General features: G+C 34.7%; 1 protein-coding gene across 15 annotated transcripts in view; it reads right to left on the bottom strand.

Moving 5' to 3' along the window:
- tenm3 (teneurin transmembrane protein 3) overlaps positions 1 to 27,672 on the bottom strand; it is an 842,281-nt gene that overhangs the window by 7,583 nt on the left and 807,026 nt on the right. For 11 of the 15 annotated variants that reach the window (XM_039751049.1, XM_039751057.1, XM_039751056.1 and 8 more), the window contains 9 exons: positions 26,878 to 27,127; positions 25,713 to 25,733; positions 23,664 to 23,896; positions 18,108 to 18,262; positions 9,831 to 10,705; positions 8,372 to 8,547; positions 5,435 to 5,670; positions 4,281 to 4,577; positions 1,574 to 3,185 (listed from right to left, as the gene is read on the bottom strand). In XM_039751049.1, coding sequence (XP_039606983.1) covers positions 1,574 to 3,185; positions 4,281 to 4,577; positions 5,435 to 5,670; positions 8,372 to 8,547; positions 9,831 to 10,705; positions 18,108 to 18,262; positions 23,664 to 23,896; positions 25,713 to 25,733; positions 26,878 to 27,127 — 3,855 coding nt within the window. The remainder of the gene's footprint in view (positions 1 to 1,573; positions 3,186 to 4,280; positions 4,578 to 5,434; positions 5,671 to 8,371; positions 8,548 to 9,830; positions 10,706 to 18,107; positions 18,263 to 23,663; positions 23,897 to 25,712; positions 25,734 to 26,877; positions 27,128 to 27,672) is intronic. The other 4 variants (XM_039751058.1, XM_039751062.1, XM_039751053.1 and 1 more) reach the window with 1 other exon arrangement.

Here is a 27,672-nt window from a genome sequence, read left to right on the forward strand (position 1 = left end):
TGGGTAAGAGTCTATCAGTTTTGGCACATCTGGACTCCTCGCAAAAAATTTCCAGATCTGCCAAATTATGAGAGCATCTTCTGTACACATTTTTCTTCCAGTCATCCCACAGATTTTCAATTGGATTAAGGTCTGGGCTCTGGCTCGGCCATTTGATAACGCAGATCCTTTGATGAAGCCATTGCGTTGTTGATTTTGATCTGTGCTTTGGTCATTGCCATTCTGAAAGGTGAAGTTCCTCTTTATCTTCAGCTTCCTAGCAGATGCTTGAAGGTTTTGTGCTAAAATAGACTGATACTTGGAGCTAATCATGATTCCATCCACCTTGACTAATAACCCAGTTCCAGCTGAAAGTATAATGCTGCCTCCACCATGCTTCACTGTGGTTATGGTATTCTTTTGATGATGTGCTGCGTTATCTTTGTGCCAAACATTCCATTTGGAATTATTGTCAAATAGTTCAACCTTGGGCTCATCAGACCATAATATATATTTTCACATGGTTGTAGGAAACTGCATATACCTTTTTGTAACGTTTGACCAGGCTTGAATGTTTTTCTTTGAGAAAAGGCTTTAATTCTGCTTCCCTACCCCACAACCCAGATATATGAAGAATATGACTGATAGTCGTTACATGGAGGGAACAACCAGTACTTCCCAGGAAATCCTGTGCTCCTTTAATGTTGCTATACGCCTTTTAGTGGCCTCCCTGACCAGCTTTCTCATCAATCCTGGAGTGATGTCCTGATCTTGGTTGAGTCATGGCTGTGCCATATTTTCTCCACTTGTTGAGGACTGACTTCACCATGCTCCATTGGATGTTTAATGCTTTGGGTACTGTTTTGTACACCTGTCCTGATAAATAGATTTCAATCATGTGATCTCAATCATGTTTTAAAAGCACTTTGTGGACCATAGCTTTTGAAGTATGTTGAAACCAAGAGGATATCCGAATAATCCCACAGGAACGGCCACATTTCATCTGCGCTCAATCAGGGTCACTTTTATTGATGGCCAGATGCATATTAACTACTATCTGAGATGAGATGTGTTGTGATGTGTTGATTCTGCACACAAGCCACATCCTTGATTATTAAAGAGCGTGCAAAGTAATACAACCAGGGTTATGTATGATTAATTCTTTTCCTTTTTACTAAACGCTTTCTGATTTGTTTTCAACTTTGTATAGATTGCAATTAAGGTAGAATAAGTTCTAACAGGATTTCTCTTGGGTTTCATTTTTTATTACACAAAATCTGTGACCTTGATGTGTAGACTTTTTATATCCACTGTATTTAAATAAAGTTGCTTTGTACAAATGTAAAATACACTATAATACCTGTGATTACACTGAGATAAACAACTTATTCATTTTAATAAAGACCTATCAAAATAAAACGATACAAAGTAAACTTTTAATTATGAATTCATTTAAACTTTGACTATCATGGTTTCATTTTATTACTTAAATATCACTATATATATTTTTATTTCTGCAGTTCTAATGTAGTAGTACAGGAAAGAATAAATCATTTTCATCATATTTACAAATAGTGTGTAAATTTCATCTTACCTGTAACATACTCTTTTATGTCATGGATTCTGCTGACTGGATTATTGTTGCGAAACATGTAAAGGTTAAAGGGAGCAGGATCTTTGCCCATTTTTTTCCAGATAGTAATATCGGGAATGGTCCATCGGCCTGCAAGGATGTCATAGTCTCTTTCACCAAAATGGATTAGCTTGGTCAGAGGATCATATAGACCACCATGAAATCCTATTACAAGCTGAAAGTCTGGGTTAGAGTCAAAGTAAATCTCTCCATAGGCAGTGTATTGAACATGTTTCAGCATTAAACCATTGCTGCTAAAAACAGCCAATGGTGTACCAGTATTGTCACAAGCGATATAGAACTCCTCCCCACTGCTGATCTCCATAGCAAAAAGATGACCTTGAAGGTCATAGTATAAGGATGTGATCTCAGAACTAGAATGATTATAGACATGAGTTATTCTCGTTGGGTAGTTGAGGTCAGAATAAAAGAACTGGAGATGCTGTCCTAGACTAGTCCTTGCTGAAACTCTTCTCCCTAGGCCATCATAACGATATTGTACTGTCCAACCATTGCCTTTGCTATAAACACGAACAAGGAGGCCTTTGGAGTTGTACTCAAATATCTCAGCTCCTCTTTGACGAAGAAAACCATCTTCATCCAGTCGATACTGTACATCTCCAAGACGAGTAATCCTATCACGTAAATCATATCGTAGTGGTGTGAGGCGTGCACTATTACTGGGATTAAGCAAGTGGAGATTTCCATTTAAGTCATAATTGTACCGCCACATAATCTTATCATTCAGGTAAACAGTTTGCAGTTGTCCATCAACATCATATTCATATCCATATCTGGTGGTATTGGCAAATGGTCCAATTTTGATTTCTCTTTTGGTGACTCTGCCCATGTTGTCATACTGTATTGTCAGCCAGTACATTTGTGATCTAAAAATTTCATACTGGATTTCTTTGATGCGGCCATGAAAGTCAAAATGTTTGGTGTATGTCATGACAGCAGTTGAAATTATTTGGTTGATGTCGTAATAGATTACTCCAAACTTACCAAATTGTTCAACCTTACCAGAAATATCATCAAATTGGTAGAGGTCAATTGGAAGAGGGGTTTCATTTATTACACCCTGCATGCTGGTCACTCGGAAACTGTTGTCATAGCTATAATCAAACCGAGCATTAACCATTCCATCTTCACTGAATCGAAATATCTGTCTGTCAATTAGAGGACCTATTTGTCTGTATCTGATTGTGCAAATAAATCCTTCACTCTGTAGGTTTACAGTTTTAAGAACGCCTGCAGTCTCGTCATAGGTAAAGCTGACTCGGGTGCTGTCATACAGAATTTCAGAGATCTTCGTTTGCCTTCTGTATTTATACAAAACTCTTCTTCCCGTTCCCAAGTGAGCAACTTGCATTAATTGCCCATCTTCACTGTAGTCCACAATAACGGAGGCATTGCTTTCTGGAGGGTTGTAAATATTGCGATAATACCCAATTGACCGAATAGTCTGCATAGTATGGCGGGCAACACTTGGCATGGTTATGGCAGACAAATGATCCAATAAATCATAATCAAAGATGTACTGCCGTTGACTGTGAAGCAATAGCACCATTGACTAAAAAGGAAGAAGACGGAATAATTATACATTTGGGCATTAAAATGCAAATTGCATGACAACAGGTATTAACATTCCATTTCAGCAATGATTTCCTTTTTTAATTGAGTTATCCTTGACCTACAAGTCTTTACTGCTGCCCCATTTAATGTACTTGGATGCATAATTCTAAAGGGTTTTGCAATTATTAGCTCTGGATTCATAATATGCTGGTACTTGTATTATAAGGTAGGCTCCATTTACTGTCAAATTCACTTAGCAAAACAGCAGGTAATTAAACAATTTGCTGTGTGACAGGAAGAACTGATATTATATGCAAAAAAAGGCCCAAAAGAACTGATTATTAAACAGAGATTTTAACAAAAGCAGAATATTCTATTAATATGTTTAGTATCACTTGTATTAGTAATTTTTGTCACTTGTAAAAGTTTTTTTAAAATTCACATATGTAAAAAAAAAAATCACATGTTTAACAGTTGGAAAAAAATACTTGATATTAAGATTATTATGTTAAAACAGAATGTGTATAACGGTTTTTAAAAAGTACACTTATGAAATGTAAATAGACTAAATAATTTTATGTTGTCTCTCATTCTCTAAAACTAAGTTACTAGAAACTTCCAATTGCTGAGTTGTAACCTATTACTCTCAATGAGCAGGAATGTCACTAAACTTTCTGTAAATTGGCCAGCTTTACACAACTCCCTTTAATAATTCAAGTGCAATTTTTACAAATTTCCTGAAGTATATTAGCATTACATTTCTTCTGGGTAAAGCCATTTTTATTTTTAGTTTTAATAAATTTAACATTAAAACACATTTCTATTTTAATATGTTTACTTTGGTATCTTTATTTCTGAAATCTTCCCCTCTATCCTAGCCAAGGAAAAGAAAATGTATGTACTAGACATGAACAAATGATAGAATATAAATCATCAATAGATATATTTTTAAGGTTTCATATTTTCTTCATAATTTTCCTTTTAGTATGAATCACCCCCGTAATATTTAAAGATAAATTCAGACCTTATTTCTGGACAGCTGTGTTACATTAGGAAGTGTGCGTTAAGTTCATTTTTAATGTGGTCAACTTACCTTCTCGAGGTACGTGTAACTCCACATCTTTCCATCAGCAAATACCCGAGAGACAATTCTCCCCTGACTATCATATTCTACTTTTTCACTAGTGGTGCCTCTTTGAATACTAGTAACCTGTCCTGTAGGTGAATAGGTGACATTGACAGACATCAGCTTGCTGCTTGGTATCCACAAAGTTGGATGTCCTGATGCATCATAATTGATCTTGAGCAAAAATTTACGATGGTCATCATATATTTTCTCTGTCTGAATTGTGCGATCATAGTCAACAGAGAGTAGATTCCTGCCGTTTACCTTTGAAAAACAAACAAAGCACATAGAAATAAATCAACACCACCTACTTAATGCTTCCAAATGACAAGTCACTGTTTAAACACCATTTACCATGATTGATTCTCTTTGACAGTAAATTAATTTTGGGAGTTCTTGAGGTAAGTGGAAGGCATTAGATTAACAGCAATTTTAAAGGGTTTCATTAAACTGAAAGACACTCTGGCATTTTTTCAAACTCTTTTAAATTAAGCCCCTCAGAGTTTACCCAACCGGTAAAAAGAAATATTAGAGTGTATCCATGCAAAGTTTTTCACAGCAGGAGCCATTCATTTAAAGATGACAAGCTTCAGAAATGGAAGCAGAGCAAATCATATTCTGACCCTAGCCCAATTTATTTTCTATAAAAAAATAACAATGCCAGTTTATTAATACTGAGGGAATTCCAGATTCCCACATGCTGCATATGTCTGAAAAACACAGGACACCAAAACAGGTTTCTTTCTCATATTGTAATTCGGAAAGACATGATACCACAAAAATACTTTTTTTTTTTTTTTTTTAAATTAGATCAAAAGACTGTAGTATAATTACATAAGATGTTATGTCTACAAGTATGACAAAGTCTGCAGTAATTACCTTTAGTCAGTTTTTTTAACCCCTTAATACACTGGTTGCAAACCTGCAACTGTAAGAAATGGAGATAATAGGAACTGATTTGTTATGTTAAAAAAAGGTCATATTCCTGCACCAATGATTTTGAACCAGGAACATTTTCTGAAACAACTGCAGCAATTTAATTTGCAATATTTAATGCAGTATTTAAATGTCTTACAAGTTAAAACAAAGATAATTAAGCTTGAATTATATACTATTCATACCCTTAATTTTCTGCCAAATACAATGATTTTGCCTCTGGTCTGCTCTTTGCGGAATCTCCACTCTACCAGGTTCTGTCCATTTTCTCCAGGCAGAGTCATATTTCGTCGTGCCACTATGGGGCTTGAAGGTCCAGCCAGGATGTGGGGCTCAGTCTGAAAGTGGCTATCCATTCCATTTGCATAAATGATTCTTAGGGAGTTATCATATCCGACCTGGTAACTATTTCTTAGTTGGTCTAGGAAAAAAGTTAAAAATAAAGGTAATGCAAGACTCAATATTAATTTGAAGTTTAATGCCTAAAACCGACAAGACATTTAATGTTACAGCAGACAAACAAAAGTGCACCTACAAGATGTGTAACATTATAGTCAATATCTCTTTATCGGTTTGACAGGTAATGTGAAACTTGTTCAGTTCAAAGAGACAGGATCTTGTTTTAATCTAATTTGATGGCTACCTCTTCTGGCAGGTTAGCACAAATAGCCTTCCTGAATTGTTAGTGGATCAGATTATGTCAGTATTTCTCTAGACAGATTTTAAAACACTTGCTCTTTCCTTTTTAAATGACTATGGCATGGATACCTCATTTTAATAATTTTAAGCTGATTTTACACTAGATAAGCATAAAGGTTTCTGTCCATGGTTCAGGTTAAGTATATTGTGGAACCCATTGCCTTCTTATCCTATTAATAATGTTTTCTCAATTTCATTCTCCTGTCTGCTTTCCTCATATCAAGCAACTGCTGCTCGATTTTCAATAAGCCCTAGCAATAAGTGGATTTTTAACTCAACTTGTAGTTGAGCTACTTTATGAGCAAATACACCCCCCTAACCCCTGACCACCTCCCTGCCACCTTTCCAGTCAATAGAAGATTATCCATATTATTCACTCCCTTACTAAAATAAGGGTTACAGCCTGACTTCCCATGAGATCTTGTGGGATTTCTCCATTTTCCAGCGTCTTTCCTTCCCATTCGGAAACCTGCTTTCAGGATTCTAATTACTTCCCTGCTATGGGATAACCCATAACAGGAAAAACATCTTTGTTGCCAGTTATTCATTTCTAAGACTTTTCATATACAAAAAAATACATTCTTTTAAAAAGATATTGCTCATCATTCATCATAATTCCTCAAGCAGAATTTATTTGACATTCTAAATATATTTAATTTTCATATCATGAAAACTCAAATTATATGATGATTATCCTATTTCTACTATATCAGTGACATAAACAGAAAATTGAGTAAGGCTCACTGTCATAACATGTTAGAGCAGGACAACTTAGCAAAATGTTTTAACTTTGTTGTGAGAAATATGGCTCAAATTATGTTTCTAAAGGAACACATACATTTGAAATGTTTCAGGTTTGTAAGTAAGGTGAAGACATTGTGTATCTGTCAGTTATGCCAACAATATGCCAGTTACGCCAAGCTCAGAATAAGCTGAATTTTGAAAAACCACTCAAAGAAAAAAAAATTCAGTCTGTAAGCAAAAAGGCTAATGAATGTTATGTACAACTGCATTGACAAGTGTAAAATATGAGGAATAAAGCCTCATTTAGAATTTAGTCAAGCAGAGGGCCAGTAACCTTTGGTACCTCCTGAAGCATCATGTTCAGTACAGCAGTTAGAAATACTTCATATTGAAGAGGAGAATGTACTAAATGTCAATAATATAATATGAATGTTTCTATTTAAGTGTATAACCTCTTAATAATTGATATACTCTATTATTTTAGTGAAATAATGGAATAGCCTCAATAATTTCTAAAACAAGAGCCTGTTTAACACTTTAACAAAGTTATTACATCAAGTAACAAATGATCTCTTCCATAGATTCTGTGGTTTAATGTTATTAAAATTTGCTACTTATTTTTTTCAAACAATGGGGGCTACCTGCAATATGCAATTTAAGAAATAATAATTTAATATGTTGTTGTTGCTTTTCATGTTATATTTCCTTTTTATGTATAGAATGCCTCATTAGTGTATGACTTAATAGTATTATATGTTTCATTGGTAACATGTACATCTTCAAAGAGTGGTGTCATTCTGATCTCATTCACACTGAGCTGTTTGTTTCTTTGTTTAGCCTCCATATCTTTGTTTCTGCTTACAGAACATCATAAATGTAATCTACAATTTGATATGAATATTTATTTGAATTCATTATCCTTTAAAATTTTCCATTATTTTTATGGTGGCAAACCTTACTTATTAATTGTATACAGCACAATAATATGATAGCATTGCAAACTGAAACTGGGTATGCATGAAGTCTGTCAATGAGTTAAACTGAACACCGAAATTGTTATTGGTCCAATGAGCTCCAATTTACAGGATGTGCAAACCGTTTTTGACAGTTGAGTCAAATATACAGTGGATAATTTAATAAACAAGCTACATTTGCTCAGATTTAACTTTTTAGGTTTCTGCTGCAAGTCAGAATTTTAGTTTAAATTGCTTTGATTCCATGTGAAAAGGGCAACATTTGTTTTGTTTATGTGGCACTAAAACCAACATTTCTTCTTCCTTTTATATTCATATTTTTGTTGTTCTGTATCTTCTTGTTCTAGTCAGGCCATGTGGCCAGGTGTCTGTCAAAATGATTAAAGAAGAAGGGAAAAATATTCAGCCCACCAACAACATGATTTAGTAGCATTTAACGTAATGGATATAGCTTTTCAATACCAAATTCTGTTTTCTTCTTCTTTTAATCAAAAGCTTTCAATTTAGAACACTGATGTACTGTATGTAGTTGTACAATGGAAAAATTAATAGTTTCCCTCTAGTCATAGGATACTGAAAAAGGAAACCATACAAGCAGGCTTGAAATGTACTTTTAAATGTTTTGTTGGTACACTTTTTCCTTTTACAAAATAAAACAAAAGTCTAAGTTGATAATTTTTGATTTCAACAGAAGTGTACACTTACCTTGAACCAGAGTATAGAAGGAATCAATGGATGACAAGTTTGTAGTGATACTGACATCTTCTTCTCTGCCAGATGTCTCAACATCCACTGTGATGGCCTTGTCCATGTCCCCATGCAAGTTTGTGACTACCCCAGTTGGGAAAGTAACATTTGTCAAACGGCCTTCACTGTCATAGCTAGAAGAAAATTGTTTAAAAAAAAAAATACATGTAATAGATGGTGATGAAAACAGCAAGATACTATTCAATCCAAAAGGAAAAAAATGTCTATATTGTAATTCTTCCTTTTCTAATGTTGAACGGTCAGAAAAATGGTCACTGTTCTTAATACATTAAACACATCTAAAATTTAAAAATGTGTGTTTTAATGTACTACGAAGCATATTGAATTTATTGTCTAAGCAGCATTATCATCTTAAAGTAGAAAAGTAACTGCTTTATGTAGGTACTTATAAAGGCATATTTGGAACAAGGAGGTAATAGGTCTTTTTCAGTCATAAGGTTCCTTCATTAGGTGACAAATGTAGCATTTTCTAAACTGCTAACAATTTTATTTCTTTCTTGCCCCTGTTAATGCAATAACCTTTAGCACTTTCTTTGTATATTTGTAGACATGCCATATTTCTCATCTAATGGAAAGCATTAAAATACATAGAATAATGTGAACAAACTAATTACAACAGTCTAGCAGAGTTGCTTTTCAATTTGAGTCAATTAGCGGACAAAAAGGGACAGCTTGCCATTCTTTAATAATGATTGTGCCTCATCTGGCAACCACTGAATTCAACTGGATTTGAACACAATGCTGAAAGCCTAGCCACCAGTTACTGTAAATTCTACTGATGTGTTCAATGATTGCTGAAAGCAAAGTTTTTCTTCAGAACTGTTGCCAGGGGCACAGGACTTGAATTATTTTAGGAATTTTATTTTTGCTAGTTCTACTTTGTCAGTATTTATTACTGTTAAAAATAAACTGGTAGCATATAGCTCTTTGTGTGAAGGATGAGTCAATATTGTTTTACTTTCAACAATGAAAACTGACTTTTTGTTCCCCTCACCCCACCACCTAATAAAAGGTTTCTTTAGTTGCTTGATTAAGTCTAAAACAATCAATGCCCTTGAATTTTAAGAAAATATAAAGTGTTAAAAAGAAACAAATGATTGCCATTTTTTGCAGCATTACATCATAACATTCAACAGCCTTAACAAATACGATTGGAAATTTTTCAAAACACTAGATTGCTTATTAGTAAATTGGGTTAACTGGAAGAGGATAAGAATGACAGACTTCTAAATCAATTCATCTTTAAACCCATTTTTAAACCAGTGACTTCAGCATTTTAGGCAGAGTAGAAGTGTAGTTTTTGAAATTCAGCATGGAAATAAATGGTTTCATAATGTAAGAACATACTGTATGTGCAAATACGACAGTAGCTACATTTTTAGAAAATTGTACTTACTCAAAAAATGTAGTCCATCCAATTTCTGTTGTTTTTGTTGCTAACAGACCACTACTCCCATGGTATGTAAACCAGACTAAGTCTTCTACTGGTGCCGAGAGTGATTTTAGCCCTCCATTTGTTCCAATAGTTAGCCATATCACTTGGTTGTCTGGTGACACTATTCTCACAGGCATTCGGTTAGGATCCCTCCTAATGCGAAGAGTATTTCCATTGCTGTCAGTCACAGCAGTTATATCATTATCATTGCTATAGCTAAAATTGTACATGTAATCTCCCGTAACTAAATTCATGGTGTACTGATGAGTACCATTTATGTCAAAGATGTAGAGCTCCTGATCTGCTGGAGATGCTACTTCATAAAAGTTCATTGAGTTAAGAAGTGGCTTGTTCTTAAGTACTGCCCTTATTCGAATGTTACCCTGGTCAGCTATATACAAGGTGCCATCTGGGGATACAACCAATGAGGAAGGAATATTAAGTTTAGCATCTTTGGCATAACCATCACCAGTCTGATAGCAGTCACAGTTGGCATCATTCTTGCAGTCACAATCTGAGGGTATACCAGCAAGCAGGGAGATTTCTCCATCAGTTGTTACTTGCCTAATGCGATTTATTTTCTTTTCATCAGTTTCTGCTATGTACAGCACACCACTATAGGACACTGCAATGGCAGTTGCTGATTCCAGTGTGGTCTGGACAGCCCGTTTTCCCATAGCATACTCAATGCCGGGAACCTGACAATGCATAGGTCTTCCTGCTGCAATCCGCACCTGTCGATTCTCAGTTATCTGTAGTACCACATTATTGTCAAGGACATAAATGGAGTTGTCCATTGGGTTGATGGCTAAGTCAGTTGGCCACTCTAGTCTCACCTGAAATGATAGAAATCAGCAGATGCAAGACTTAATTTAAATTTAACAATTAAATGCAACAATAAATTTCAGAATTTACAGTCCTAACAGCATTTATTTTTTGCACCATAATACTCTTATAAACTTCTGCAAATTGTTTCCTCTTTTAAACTACTCATGGCAGAAAAGAATGTTGTTAGTGATGACATTTCAAACTTCACTGGATTATGCAAACAAGCTGTATGCATTTCCATTATAAATTATTTTATCCACTTTTAACAAAAGTATTTGAGGGACCATCTTCACCCACCACCATAGAACAGTTTATAGCATAAGCACCTATGTGAATACTGCATAGCAACAAATAAATGGCATGAAACTGTAAAGTGGTTAGTTTTACATAAATGTGTTTAAGACCCTGCTTTAGCATGTTCAATTTGTGTATTTCACAAGTTGTGCGACTTCTGGCTATATTTTTTGTAAATAAAACGTTTACCTAAAAATCAAATATTTCACAATAATTATCTTACATTGAAAAATATCTATAGGTAATGAGGCTAGGATTTTCAGTTTGATTTTTAGTTTTTAAGTATCCTATGAATAGACATGTCTGTTTCACTGCAAAAGATGGTCCACAAAATCACACTTTGTCCTGGAAGGTGCCAAGTGGACAAACATTTCAATGAAGTAAAGTTGCCACTGGTATTGTTTTTATTAATTTTCCAGAAACATAGGAAGTTTAAATATGATGTAATTTTGGTATTGGAGGGCTTAAACGTTTACAGATATCAGTCAATGAGATATAACACCCTCAGTTACAAAATACAAGACATGGTTTGAAAGAAATCTGCAGCAGGCTGTAGTGGTTCACACATTGAACTTTATGCCAAAAGGTTGTCAGTTCCATTTCTATTTCCAACTCATTTTGAAGACCGTGGGCCCTGAGAGTTTCATCTTGTACAAGATTTGATGTTCATGAGGCTTTGTTTTGCTCTTCTCAATTGCCATCTCACCATAGCAAATATTAATAAAATAAACTAATAACTCAATCACATCATCACATGTAGAACAAATAGGTAATAGGTTTTACAACTTTTTGTTTACATTGTATACATTTACTGTATTTTAATGTTTATGTTATTGTTTATAGTTATGATAACATATTTCAGTAGTATCTTACTAATCCTTAATTGCCATTTTTAACTACAGTTTACTAACCTAAAAAAACACATTAAGTCAAGTTTTAAGCATCCATAAAGTCCTACCCAGTACCATGCTACTTGGTAATCTATTCCATATGTCTACTGATGTATGTATTAAGAAAAAACATCTACCATTTGTGTGCAGTTTGACTTTAAAACGAGGTTCCACTTGGGTCCCAATTTAATGTAAATTAATTACGTCTAAAATAACAGATTGGATCCACTGTACTAAGTTTCTTCATATATTTAAACACTTCAATCATGGCACCTCTTAATTCCTGTTTACTTAAACGGAAAGGGTTTTGCTTCTTCAGTTTTTCCTCGTAGTTTATCCCTCTCATGTCTGGAATCTGCCTAGTCGTTCTCCTCTGAACTTCCTGTAGCGTTGCTATGTCTTTTTTGTAATGTGGAGGTTACCCTTGACTGGTTCTTAACATTTTGTGCTACATAACCTGTGTAAGATTGTGATAACCTTCTTAATGGCTTCTGTGAATTGCCTAGATGTAGACAGAATCTGTACCTGGTGCATAATCTAGACTCAGTTGTGAATTTCAACGCTACATGTAGCATACTTGCAGTATTCTGTGACAGTCTGCCAAGTGGCACTGCTCTGTATCATTCGTTGGTTTCTCTAGGTGCTTATTAAACATGTTTTGCGATTTCTGTGATGGGTGATCATAAAGAACAGCAAGTCTGTTTAAAATTTAGATTTCTCTTAGGGAAAACAGCTGCTGAAACTGCTTTTAAAGAGGAAGCTTTAACACTTGAATCCCTGAAGCCAATGAATAAAATCGTAATCCCGGCCCACCTTAAATCCCTTCGCATCTCTCCATTCAGCATCTTTTGTTTTGTAAATGTGTCGATCAGCACAAGCAGCATGCTATCCCATCCCATCAACTGCCGCAGAAAGGGAAAAAAGCTCTCCCAGCTCAAGCCTTGTTTATTTGGGAGTGAGGTACCTGGAGCTATGTCATAAATCATATATTGTTGTTTGGAACACATACATTTCATGTGTGTTCTCTGTCTACAAAGATCTATGTAAGTGTAGGATGACAGAAAATGCAAGAAATGTTGAACACTTTTACCTAAAAGACAAACTTTTTTCTTGTTTTAGTACTAACAACAAAATTTTGACATGAAGTGTATAATGTGTGAATACTGAAGTCCAAATATAAAATAAACAATTTCACAAAAGGTACAAGTGTAACAAAACAAGTGCACTTTTATTCATGAATATAACTGAATATATATATAATATATATTATACCGGATGTTACAGACTCCAATCAAATGTATGTTTTTATTGTATAATAGTAACAATATGAACAGCTCAGTACTCAAAACGTTAATTCTGGGAAGCAGCTAGGATCGAACCCACGACCCAGTGATTATGAGTCAGCAGTTCTTACTGCTGTACTACCAAATGACATACACTATTCAGATTTCTTTTTTTTCAGTTATATTCGTGAATAAAAGTGAACTTGTTTTGTTTTATTTGTACCTCTTGTGAAAGTGTTTATTTGATATTTGAATTTCAGTCTTCACATATACACTTTGTCAATTTTGTCATTAGTGCTAAAACATTAAAAAAAAATTGTCTTTTAGATATGTGCTCAACATTTCTTGCATTTCCTGTACATTATACAATTACATAGATCTTTGTAGACATGGAATGCATGTGTTCCAAATAATATATTATTTACCCTATACAGCTCCAGGTACCTTACTCCAAGATAAACAAGGCTTGAGCTAGGAGAGCTTTTTGGTTTTTCTGTGGCGGGGGGGGGGGGAGCGGGTATTAGCAGGCTGCTTGTGCTGATCACATTTATAAAACAAAAGACGCTCATGGAGAGGTGTGAAGGGATTTAAGGTGAGCAAGGATTACAAGTATTTTCTTTGGCTTCAGGGATTCTAGTGTTAAAAATGGCCTCCATTAATTTAAACTTGTTGCATGTTAAGTGTACTGGTCTATGGATAATTGGATTTATTCTATAACCATTTTTTATATAATAGTATAATATCGGCTAGCTTCCAGTCCTTAACAAATTTTGCCAGTGTTCAGTGATTTCTGAAAAATAGGCATCAAGATTCTATACATGTACTAACTAATCTCATTAAACATTCTAGGAAAACATTATCTGATCTTGGCAATTTGTTCCATTTTAGCCGATTTAATTTAGGCATCACATATCCTCTATTTAATTTCCAAATCATTAAGAACCTCCTTGATAGTCCCATTTACAGTGAGAAGGATATAGACTTCTTAACATGTGTAAACTATAAAAATGCAAGCCATCATTTTAGAATGACTAGACTAAAATGTTTAATGGCAACATTATTTCAGCACTTTAATGTTACAATAATGATGCAATATTAAGGATTTCCCAACAAAACAGAGGGTACTGATTTTTGGGGCCCTACAAGCAAAAATGTGCATGACTAAATTTAGTTCTTGAAGATTACTCTCAAAAACACTAAAAAACTCAAAAATATTAAGCTCAATTCAAACATGAGGCTCAAGTATGTCTGTTGTTTATATACACACATATAAAGTGATAGCTTTTGACATGTAATAGGATTATACAAAAATCAGACATATCCTAATAAAATTAGGAACCAACAAATTCAAGCAGTGCTTCTCATGCAAAACATATGACACTAAAGTCTCAGTGTGCCATGCAGACATTTTTTACAGTAAGCCATGAGCCCCTAAGGTAACAAGTTTGAATTCCAGCCTCACTAATAATTAAATTGGTGACAGGTGCTGTCTTTGTTTGTTTTTGCTCCACTGGATCAAAATAGACCCTGCCAAAGACAGCAGCCACCCCCCAAGAGTAATGACTTCTGAATAAATGAGAGTCTCCACTGGGAATATGCTTTTTTTAGTGATGACAAGAGTTGAACTGCTGGGATGGAAAACTACCAGTTTGCAGGCTACTGAACTGAGAGCATTGGGTTCAAAACCTAGAACAGACAATTACTAGGTGCACACCGACAGTATACTTCACTTTAAAAAAATGGCAAAAAAAAAACAAAAAAACAAACAAAAACTTGTCACTATGCTGCCTCTAAGGAACTAATCTCAAAGCAGCACATAGATCAAAGTACTCTGTAAAACTGCTTTAAAGAAAACTTTTTTCTGACAATTAAAAATAGGATGTACTCTAGAACATAACAACATGCGTTTCAGGAATTTAGCTGCAGTCTTAGTGTGTTATTGGAGGGAAAGGCTAATATTTCAGCCAATAAGGAGGTGATTTATACTAACTGTAATTGTAAGCTATTACATCTAAGTTAATTTAAATTTTTTAATTTAATTTTTAATTGTGCCTTTCATGGCAAGGCCCATGGTAGCAAAATGCTTAAATGGGCTGACTGGGTCTTCCTATCTCTATTATCTTTCTCTAACCCTTTGTGAGGAATACCCAGGTACTTTCATGTTGTTTAAGAAATAAAATATCAAAATTGTATACTGGATATATCCCTTGGTCTTCACCCCTTGGTTTATTCCTTATTGCATGCCTGTGCTGCCTCAGCTGCTTCCTCAGTCCAGAGTTCATGCTGTATTAGTAGAGTCATCAGCCTATCATGGAAAGTGAAGCCAACAATGCTACACATGTTCAGGCTGTTTTAACTTACAATCTCACTTTTGTAGTCACTACTCTAAGTTTGTGACCATAGTTGAGGATAGTGTCACTATCTGGTTACATCAAATCTTTGGTCCCCTGTTTCACTGTCAGGGTGTAATGTTCATTGCTCCTCTTGATTCTGCAGTTCAGCTGTCAGAGTCCAATATCCTAGCAAGGACTTTGGCAAGGAGGCTTAGGAGTATGATTTGTAATTACAACACAACTCCTTGACCCTCTTTTTTAAAATAAGCACCACTGCAGTCCAGACGTCCCAAGGTATAGTCCCTGTGTGGAAAAACAACTATAAGGTATCCCATGCTTTCAGCATTTTTGATTATATCTTGTCCACCCCAGGAGCCTTGTCACTATGTCACATTTCAATTAATGCTGCACAAGCCATAGAGATGTTTCTGCATCCTTGCTGAGAACACAAGATCCTCCTTAAGCTTTCCCTCCCATTAATGCGGTTTTGGTGTGGTGGGGGTGGGGACTATTTATCTCATTTCTTTCTAGAGCTTCAATTTTTGGAAATATGAGTTCCTTTTATGGGGAACACTGGTCAAAGGAGAAGAGCCAGACCAACTGGAAGTGCACCAAATTAACATCATTTTGGACAAAAACCTTTGACAGCTATGTTTGGTGTATTCCCAGATGGGCTTAAAGTGGAGGGCAAATTGATTGTAACTGCCTATAACAAACTACTAGCACATACACTTATCTTGCTCAACTGGAAAAACAACCCACCTAAGTAGTCTAACTAATAACTGGTAAATGATATTCTATACCAGGGGTGCCCACACTTTTTTGGCTTGTGAGCTACTTTTAAAATGACCATGTCGAAATGATCTACCTACAATAAAAATGCTATTATATATAAAAACACATATACATACATACATAGCATTCGAAGTCTGAATCACAATCTGATTGTATGGGTGGTTACCTGGTAACGCATGTGGTTGGTCTGCAAGTCGGCAGACATCCGCCTCGGGTATCCTCTCAGTTGCGAGAAGCAGATCATAGAATGTTACATAGTTGACTGTCAAATAATGCAAAGAGTGCACAACATGTGTTTCGCCCTATTTGGGCTCATCAGGTGTACATACTCCACTGCACCCCACATCAGGGATCGAACCTCGATGTCAGACAAATGCCTTTCGATTGTATCATTGTGAGAAAAAAAAATCCTCTTCCAAATCCACATCCAGCCCATACCCTCCCCAAACAATTTTTTTTTTAAATCCCTTCTTTAATCTACCTGCACTACCTTTGCGATCTACTGGTCGATCGCGATCAATGCATTGGGCACCCCTGTTCTATACTATTTGAAATTGGAAAAAATCAAATTCTTATTTAGAGTATCTGTTCAAAACTGTTTTAAAATCTGTCAAGATATAATTAAAATTTTAGAATAAGCATTTATATTGGGGAAAAGGACATTCTCCCTTCTTTGCTGTTGTTTAATTTAATTTTTTTTTTTATTTTGTCCATGCTCTTTTGTTTAGTTTGACTTGACTGCATTTAATGTTACTTTCTTTGTTGTATATAAGTTTGACTTGGTTGTATAGAGTGTTATTTTCTTCAAATAAAATTAAAAAAATAAATAAAAAAGAAGAGCCAGACAAAGAACAGTTAATAATTCACCCTAATAAATGTTGTAATTAAATCAAAAAGAACCTCATTGAACACCAACATACTGTAGGCCAGTTAAGCTCAGCAAGAAAAAGCCCTTACAGTAGCCATGTGGGCTCACCATCCACAAGGTGAAAACTTAGGATTAAGTGCAGTACAAGTCGAGTGACAAACAAAAGTAGGACAGAGTCAGGTGTACTAGACAATGACAGTGTGGTATATCAAAACTATATACCATTTGTGCTATGTATTATTGGGTAGGAATGCTGCTATATATGTGCCAACAGAGTTGTGGTAAGCTGGCAACTGATGGGCAGGACTGAGTGCCCATACGGCAAGCCAGCACCTAAACAGAATAGCCACACCTAGTCCTGGAGGTTATTCCAATAGCCTATTCATTGAGCACCATCTGTGGTTTAAATCCTACGGTAAATGTATGGTAGAGAAATACTGATATGTACAAGCAGATAAAAACGATTTTTGTAAAAGTAAACACTTTATGTAGTGTCACAAAAACAAAAATGTCAACAGGATCGCTACAGTAAAAATAAAACAGTGCATTTATTTTTCTGTTTTACTCATTTTTCCACACCATATTGCTAACGGTATGGTAATAAAATTCTTTTTCCAAGGTGTAAAATAATAACACACTCCAAGTTACAAGTGAAGAAATAAAGTACAGTATATCAAGTATAAAATCCTTTAACATATCCAACATACTGGCATTACCTGATGGGAGAAATATAAAGTTTATTTTACTAAACTTCTAGGCTGCATTGCCCCATAATTAGAAATATTCTTGATGCAGACATTAATGTGACCAACACCGCAATTATAAACACTTTTGGTTGAGCCACAAGGTGGTGCTATAGCCATGCAGGCACAACCTCTGCATTTACTGTCAAGTTTGCATAAATAATTGCAAACAATAGTAGTTAAATATATAAAATCAATCAGTACCTGACTAATATGCATGCTTGTGTCACAGGTCAATGGGCGAGCAGAAGTGAGATCATTTGATCCTAGGACTGTGGAAATTATGCCATTCTGATCAACCTTTCGAATCATTGTCCCATCCACAAAATATATAAAACCATTTTTGTCGACTGCAATTCCTGAATAAAGAAAAGATCAATGAAATGAAAAAAGCAACATCAACAACATACAGTTTATAGAAAAATAAAACACCATAGCTTACCAAGCAGAACATGACTTCTACATATGTTAGATTTGGTTTAATTTTATTCAGGTCACCGAATAAGCAAGGATTTAATAATTTATATTTGGCTTCCTTGTCTCCAATTATTTTAGAGACTTGCACAGCGTAAAAAGGTAGGTGAACTATTGATGGAGCCTCAGAGAAAAACAACCAAACAAAACAGAAAAAAATCTATTTTTTACAGCATTTTTCTGAACGAGAGTTTTGAACAACATCACTTTTATCTGCAAAGATATAACATATGTCTTTCACAGCATGAGTTACTGTGACCCAAAATAAGGAATAACTGTAGGTAGTCATGGCAACCTGTATAAACATGAATGCTAATTTTGTAATGAGAAGTTAAACTGTACAAAGTATATTTCTTCTGTAAGACCAAGATCAAATAAACTGCTTCATCCGTTTTCTCCACAGTTAATTATGAAGTTTCTGAAGCATTTAAATAACTTTTTTAGTAGCATTAAATAAGTTAATAAAACTGCAGTTTTAAGAGTGGCAAACAATTTCTGAAAGCGAGCAGTATCCTAACACACAATAATAAAGACAATGGGTCTATGCATTTTTCCTGTATTATTATTTACATTGCAAAGGAAACACTTTTATATTAAAAAAAAAAAAAAACTGCTGTTCACATCTTCAGGCAGTGGTGACTAGCTATAATCCAAAGTTAGCTATCTTATTAGTTTTGTGTTCCAGTGCTATTTTCAGCTAGGCAGTTTGCAGGCCATTTGTCCACTGCCAATGAAGCTGGGCATAATTTGAAATATTCTAGAAGCTATTCTTATGTAGCCATCTAAAAACATTAAGTCTAAGAATCACATCTGGATAATACAAAGTCAGTTTCTGATGATTTATCACTTAACAGTTGAATGGCTTCTAAAAAAAAATGTAATACTTTAATTAATCAACTATCTTGCTGTAGCCATAAACCTCAATTAAAGGTCCTATAATGGATATTTGTCTTGCAAGGAGCATTCCTGTTCAGTGAATTTTGCAGATAAAAGGATTACACTTACAAATAAATCAATAAATGCATTTCATCACATTTAAATTTCACTAAAGCATCTTGACCTTGATTTTAGAGAAATGTTGAGACTTTTAGAATAAACAATGAAAGAAAATAAAATAAAGTCACAAATACAAAAGCTCACAGAGAAGGAAAATTGCATAATGACACCATAATGATGACCTGAGTACTGTGACTGAAGAAAAAATCGATATTGAAGTGAGGCAAACAAAACAACTTAGAAAGTTAGATTTTGATATCAAAAATCTTAATAGCAGATAGGGAACTGTTTTCTTGCTGTGCCCTTCCTATGGTTCTGCTCTTTACAAAAGGAAAATCCTTTTTTTCTCTCTCAAATGTATCACAGACATACCCAAGCTATGTAATGTACTTTTCTCTTCAGCTCTCTTTTGCTGAAATATATATATATATATATATATATATATATATATATATGTGGAACAACAATTAAAGGCGTGTTAGCCTCTAAACAAATTCAAGAAAAAAATGAATATTTTCATATTTCAGGATACCAAAAAATAGAAAACATAATCATAAATGCGAGTGACACTTAATTTTTCAAAAAGTATTATAGGAGAAAAGTGTGGTAATGAGATTTGACAGATGTAAAAGTTTGAACCAGACTAAATACAGTTTAGACATTTTTGGCATTACACCTCCCAATGACATTTATGTCTCATGAAGATGTTTTAAAAATATTGATTTAAAACAATAGTTTTGGGAAAACTTAATTTTACCAAAACAATATTCACATTTGTGTATGTATTTTTTTCTTACAAGTTTTTTTTTAAATTAATGTTTTATAAGGTGAAAAGGTCCACACATTTTGCTAACAGCATTTTTTGGATATTTCTCAACTTTAGTGGCTTGATGTTATGTTTGTCATAAAGAAAGTGTAAGAGCCATTTTCCTAGTTCTATAAGATTCATGAATATTTACTAGATGACAATGTATAATCTATGGGAGGTTCCTAAAACCCTCATAAGTAGAATTGTATTGGTATATTCTTGCCATTTCAAATAGCTCTGACTAAATATTATTCTTCAGTTAGTGACAGCCTTGCCATGTGTAAGGTATAGAGGACATACTGTATTAAACTGTGCTTGTGCCCACACCTACGGTCTCTGAGTGTGTGAAGTAACTCGTAAAGATAACGCGCTTATATAAGCACAAAGCCATACGCTTACAGCATACAGAAGAAGAAATTAAGATCTTTTAAGTACAGAAATAACTAAAGTTCCTCAAGAAAAGCTAAGTTTAGACAAGATACATTTTTCATTTTTTTTTTGCTTTTTATTCTACGTGTGTAACTATTTTTCCTTTATTCTTGTGTGGATTATCTGCTTTTAACTTTCACTAAATAACACAAACTTTTGGACTGAGATTTCTTTCGGCACGCCTTTTACCCGTGCTTGACCTTGCCTTACACTTCGGCGACTACAGGAAGGCTTTGCTTAATTTAAAACATTTTTTTGAAACATAATTTGATTTATTTCTATGTCACAAGCATATTGTGATTTTTATTTTTTGTAGAGCTAGCAGAAAAGTGTACTGCTGTGGATGTGTAAGCATTCCCTATGTCACCTCTATACTACTCAGTTGTGGATGTTTGTGCGATTTTAATTTTTGTGCTCCCTATGACAGCATCCAATATTTTACTTTTTAAACAGATTTGTTAATGGGTTGAGCAAATAAACCAAAGCTCCCTGGGAAACGCTATGTTAAAGAGGCTCCTGACGAAAATAGCTCAGTCTTAAAAGTTGGGAAGAAAAAGTAACATAGGTTAAGTAATTAACACTAGAATTACCAGAGCCAACGAAAGAACTCGTAAATCTGGCCCACCTTAAATCTCTCCGTCTGCCTCTTTTGTCTTCTAAATGTGTTGATAAGCCCAAGCAGCAAGCAGCCTGCTATACCATCCCCTCCACCACTTCAGAACGGGCAAGACGTTCTCCCAGTTCCTGCCTTGATTGATCATCTGGGAGTGAGCTACTCAGAATTGTAAGGGGTAGTAATTTGATGTGTGTTTTGTGTCTACAACAATCTATGTAAACAAATCATTAAAACAGAAACGTTTTTCATGTTTTAGTAATAAATAACAAAATGTAGACATGAACTGTATAATGTGTGAAGGCTGATCGCCAAATATCAAAAACACTTTCACAAAAGGTGCAAGTACAATATAACGGCTTCCGTGGTGTAGCGGTAAGATCCGCTGATTTATAATCTGGGGGTCGTGAGTTCGAAACTGGCTCCCTGGCAAATTTACCGTTTTGAGTAATGAGCTGCTCTTATTGTTAATATTATACAATAAAAACATACATTTGATTTGTGTCTGTAACAGCTGGGGTAAATTTATAGGACTTGTTAAAGTTAGCACTTTTTTTTTTCACTTTTTCAGTTACAATCACAATACAAAACCCCCCACCCCGCCTCAGATCTGACTGTAGATGTGAGTGGTGCTTTGAGACAATGGAACTGGAAATTCTCTGATCTGGAGGGATAAATGCTGACACACTTCTGTTCCAAGACTGCCGCTTCCCCAGCCCCTTCAGTGTGTACATTGCAACAGGTACACATGTCGTAAATGTAGAAAGGATGGTCCTTGGGTGTGTGGGAACTGTTAACATTTAAATTGGATGATTGCATATAACGTGGAAATGACCTATCTGTACTATTCTTTCCTCTGCATGTCCTGGAGTACAAAAGAAACACCCCCATGCACCAACATGTAGAGGCTGCATGGGCAAGATTGAAAAAAAAAAAAATGCGGTCACTGATTACAAGTGCAAGATGTTTTGTGAATGAATATGAATAGTGTTGCATCAGTGCCAAAATGTTTTCCGAAATGTACCATACAGGTCATAAAATGAGCTATTCCAAATATCATACATATACATATGTCTCTGTTTTTTGTCAGTGCAGCTTTGACATCATGGACCATAAGGTGCATACTAATTCAGCATGAGCAGGAACACTCAATAAAACTGAATAAAAAAAATAAATTCAAGTGACGGTGAGATACGAAGGCGGCAGATTCACCAGCGTTTCTGAGTCAGCTTTTATCCCTCCAGATCAGAGAATTTCCAGTTCCATTGTCTCAAAACACCTCTCACATTTACAGTTATTCCCAGTTTCAGATAAAAAGTAATTGTGTCAGATCTGGGGTGGGATAGGGGGTTTTGTATCATGATCGTGACTGAAAGAATAAAAGTGAAAAAAAAAAAGTGCTAACTTTTACAAGTGTTTTTATTGTATAATATTAACAATATGAGCAGCTCACTACTCTGGGGAGCCGGTTTCGAACTCACGAACTCCGAATTATAAATCAGCGGATCTTACCGTTACACCACGGAAGCTGGAGTATTGTACCTGAACCTTTTGTGCAAGTGTTTATTTGATATTTGGCCATCAGCCTTCACACATTATAAAGTTCATGTCTACATTTTGTTATTTATTACTAAAACATAAAGTTTGTTTTACCAATGTGTTTACATAGATTGTTGTAGACACGAAACATACATCAAATTATTTCCCCTTACAATTCTGGGTAGCTCACTCCCAGATAATCAATCAAGGCAGGAATTGGGTGAACCTCTTGCCCGTTCTGAAGCATTGGAGGGGATGGTATAGCAGACTTATTGGCACATTTAGAAGACAAAAGACGCTGAGACAGAAAGGTGCGAAGGGATTTAAGGAGGGCCGGATTTACAAGTTTTTTTCGTAGGCTCTGGTAATTCTAGGGTTAACATAGGTTAAAATTAGCAGCACTGTGGCACAGTAGTAAATGCTGCTTAATCACAGCCTCAGGAGACTGGAACTGAGTATTTGCCTGGTCATTTGCTGTGTAGAATTTGCTTGTTCTCTTGAACCTACATCAATTTTTATCTAGCTATTCAAGTTTTCCTGTAACATTGCAAAGACATCTATGCTATGTACAGTTTTTTGGTTCCTAAATGTCCTTGTGAAGTAATGGTGCAGTATGTATTTTATATATAGTATATACAGGTAGATTGTACGTGATATATATGATATAGTGACCTTTCCTGGTTGCTCAGAGAGGCTAAGCAATATAAGACACAGCTCCTCACCAGACAGCCAAGCACTTCTATTAATTCAAGTTCTGCAAAAGCAACTGAAACTTTACCTCACTTAATTCTGGAACTCCCACCCCCAATTTATTATTAAATAAAATTGAATGAATAATTTACAAAATAAAAATGAATAATCTAAATTATTAAAAAATTAAATAATTGTACAGCAATTGTACCTTTAGGTCCCATAAGCAAGGCGTCAGTAGCTTTTCCTCCATCGCCACATCTCGACTCATCAAAAGGAAGACATTGTTCTCCAGTTCCTGCCACGACCTCTGCATTCTGCATCAGATCTTTTAAACCATTGACCAATTTTGGACGGTAAATCCTGCGTGAATTTGTGTCAGACACATAAAGTTGTCCTGTGACTGGGTCAGTTGCCAGGTAATATTTGTGAGCTGGGTTGTTACTGCAAAAAAGGGAGATATTGCATATTTAATTTTAATAGACAAAAAATGAGTCACCTCATATATAATATATATATCATATATAATGATACTGGAAAGTGACAAATCCAGCAGTTATCAGAGTAGTACAACAGGAAAACTTATTATCATCTGTATTGCTCTTTCTAACTGTAAAATAAAAGATAAAAGTAGAAATCAAGAAGTGAGTGCTTCTATGGATTGACATTATACAAATGAAAGAAGGCTGTGAATGTCTAACAAGGAAAACAGCACGGACAAACTGAACATAATGGGGATTGACTGATAATCATTACTCTGTGACAATGCATTAATGACGCCCTCACATTTGTCAAATCATTTCAATCACTACCACTTTTCAGGCGTGTATGCCCATGGAAGATAAAGGAAGGAAATGAGTATTTTAATGAAAGTCAACAATTTATGCCATATTCATCAAGCCATATTTATTTGCATTTATTAAGCCTGCTTAAAATTGCATAAAGTCATTTCACAAACAGTAAGCACAGAAGGATTTCTGACACATGCATTTTAATAAGAAATGCATGTCCTCCTACAGTCACTTGAATCTTTATGTCTTTTTTCCAGCTGTTTACCTTAGATGACACTTCTAATGGCTTTCAAAGGACTACTGAAGGGTAGCCTACCTGTTCATAAGTCTTTCAAAGAAAAGGATAAATTATCATGCATGCTTTGCAGTAAGAAGGAGCTGCTTAAGGCAAAGCCAAAACAGTTAAAATTACAAAAAAAAAAAAAAATTCCTCCCATCTACAATGTCAAAAATATTAATTAGGCATATCCCCAAGGTTGCTCTAAGGAGCCACTCTGTTCAAAGAGAAGCTAAAAAGACGCAATTGATTAAAGTGATACACAACTTCTCTAGAGCACAGTAGACAAAATTACTGTTTTGCAAGTGACGAATTGTCATGCTTCTTTGTTTAAAAATACTGATGATAAAAACAGTAGTAAGATGGACTACTGTACAGTGCTTTTAAAAATACATTTTAAATTTTAATCATGACCTTTTGCAGTTTTTAGGCTGTGTATTTTAATTGTTTTCAGCGTCAGTGCTTAGCTGATTAAAGTCACAATTAGATTCTAAAAGAAAAAAAATCCCAATATACCAGCTTATAGTAAGCTGTTAAAACCACATATTTTATTAGAGTTTTCAAATATATAACTTTGCTATTTATATAGCAGTACTATAAACAGAACTATATCCATTTCTTGGGTCTTTTTTGGTATATATTTCTTCTATTCTCCTTTTTTGTCAGATTTTTTTTAGAATAAACACTTTAAGTATTTAAAGAATATATGATAGTACTGAAGATGATGATCTTTGATATGTACTGTAATAAAAGAAGAGCATTTTATTGGCTCACCCTGACTTTAACCATTTTGAAAAGGAAGCATATTTGAAAAAGCATGCTTGTGGAAAGGCAGAAAAATGTCATAAAAGCAGCTATTTATAATTTAATCCTATATACTGTAAATGCTTAAAGGCATTACCTCTTTTTGAAATTGGAGTACTGAGTGATACGGAGTTGAGAATTTGGAAAACCTTGATAAACTGGGGAGAGTCGGATCTCATTTTCAGGTTTAATTTAAAATGTTCTCATAAAACTCTTCTAAATAACATAGCCATATCCTGCCTGACCGATGTATTTAGAGCTAAATACCAGCAATTCAACTATTTCCAGTAACAAATACAGAATAATACAAAAACAGCATTTCAAGACAAAAAAGGACACTACTAAATAGTTGTAGCAACACATAACATGCACTTTCTGTGAAGCTTACCTATGTCTGAACTCTTTGTTTCTTAGAGGTATGCAATCAAAAAGAAACAAATATAAAAAGGGAAAGGAAAAGGATAAATATAGCACATATCAAAACCTGGATAGCCAAACAGATATTCCACAAAAATTCATTTAAGGATCAAACCAGCATATGACTCAGAGAAAAGTCTAGATAAGTCACACTCATTTTTGTTACTATTTTTGTTTTTTAATATATACTTTATTAAAGTGTATATGAATATAATCAAATTTAATTTGTACTTAGTTCACATTTTATTAATAAGTCATAATAGCCTTAAGAAATATGAGTTTCAACCAGGAAACTAAATGAATACTTTCAGTGCTATTCTTAGTTGCAATTAAAACAAAACTAAAAGTCAAGGAAATTACTGTGTAAATAACATCTGGAAGACCAACCCAATTACAGTACATATTGTCTATTACTGTGCTGTTCTTTAGCTTGCCAGTTATCACATTTATTTTTGCTTGGTATTTCCAAAGAGGAACACCTTCTTTAGATTTTACAGATAATCTTTTGTTATTAATTATTTTTAAACTTATTACATTTTGTTACATTTTTAAACACCAGCCTATTATTAACTGGCTTTCTCCAGTATATGGTGCTCTTTCAGGATTAGGAAGACAATTCGAGCCAATGGCTTTGTTTGTAGGCTTTCACCATTGCACGTCTGTCAATCCAACATTGTTAGAAATAAGCACAGGCATACATAAAAAAGATAAAAGCGTTTTATTTTGTTTAAAGTTTAAAAACGTACAAGTATTTGTTGTAAGTTTGAATTATAATTTCATGCTCTGCAAAGGACTGGTATGCCCTCCAGGGTTAGCTACAGCCTAGTTCTGGGTGCTGCTGTGACAAGCTTTGGCCTCCATGACCCTGAATCGGATTACTATAGCCTTGACGATGGATGGATACATAGGTAGTTCTTATCTAATATGGATATACTCAAAAGATCCAACTAAGATTTCTTCATTTTATATCTCCATTAACCTAAAGCTCAGATTTTTAAGCAATGATGGAATTCATTTTATAAAATAAATTTCCTAGCAGGTATTCTTTCACCAGAATTATGTTCACTATTGCACTGCATTAAACAATTATTCCATTTTTTCAGAAGACCTGAATATTTTTCACAGATTAGACTTACCTAAGCTCCATGACACTTGTAACATTTCCTGAAGGAAATATACGTCGTATGTAATTGAAGTCACCAACATATAGACTCCCATCAATACCACAGGCCAGTGCAACAGGTGCAAGCAGTTTGTTCCCTTCAGCCTGCCCATTGCAGCTAGGACATGATATGCTACGCCGCCTCCCATTGCCCATAATTGTACCGATCACAGGTGGCTGTAGAGAAATAAACTGGTTCTCGCCATTTCCTTTATACAGAATACCTGCATGTAAAAATACACAAATGAATTAGCTTTATGTACACCTTCATTAAGCTTCATTCGGTGATTAACAGGAACTATACATATGTTTTTGATAGAAAGTTTGTGATATTAACTGGTATTTACATTTTTAAGCAATAAACAAAAAAGATCTGTTTATTTAAATACTATTTATATGTGCAAGTGGTATGCATGAAGGAGGCCAGCATCAATTCCAAACATGATGTAAACACTTTAAAATGCTCTAAGTATTTTCATTTGAATTGTGTATTCACAAAAAGAAAGGTGCCTAATAATACTGCTGCAAAGTTTGGTTTGACATCTGTTTTTGCGAGATACAGAATTTACTCTGCAGCACACAAATACAAAGAATAATGGTTTGGTCAATTAACACTTCACCCTGCTGATTCATTTTGTTGTTCAAGGGTAACACCTATTGCATCTACTAGTTTTCTCTCCAACCAGGCACTTATTGAGCAGTGAGCTTAAATTAAAATTATGCATTTCTTCAACTGTGATTTAAAATGATTCTTAGTAATCCTTAATAT

This window comes from Polypterus senegalus, chromosome 4 (genome assembly GCF_016835505.1).
Source record: "Polypterus senegalus isolate Bchr_013 chromosome 4, ASM1683550v1, whole genome shotgun sequence".
Lineage (NCBI taxonomy): Eukaryota > Metazoa > Chordata > Cladistia > Polypteriformes > Polypteridae > Polypterus > Polypterus senegalus.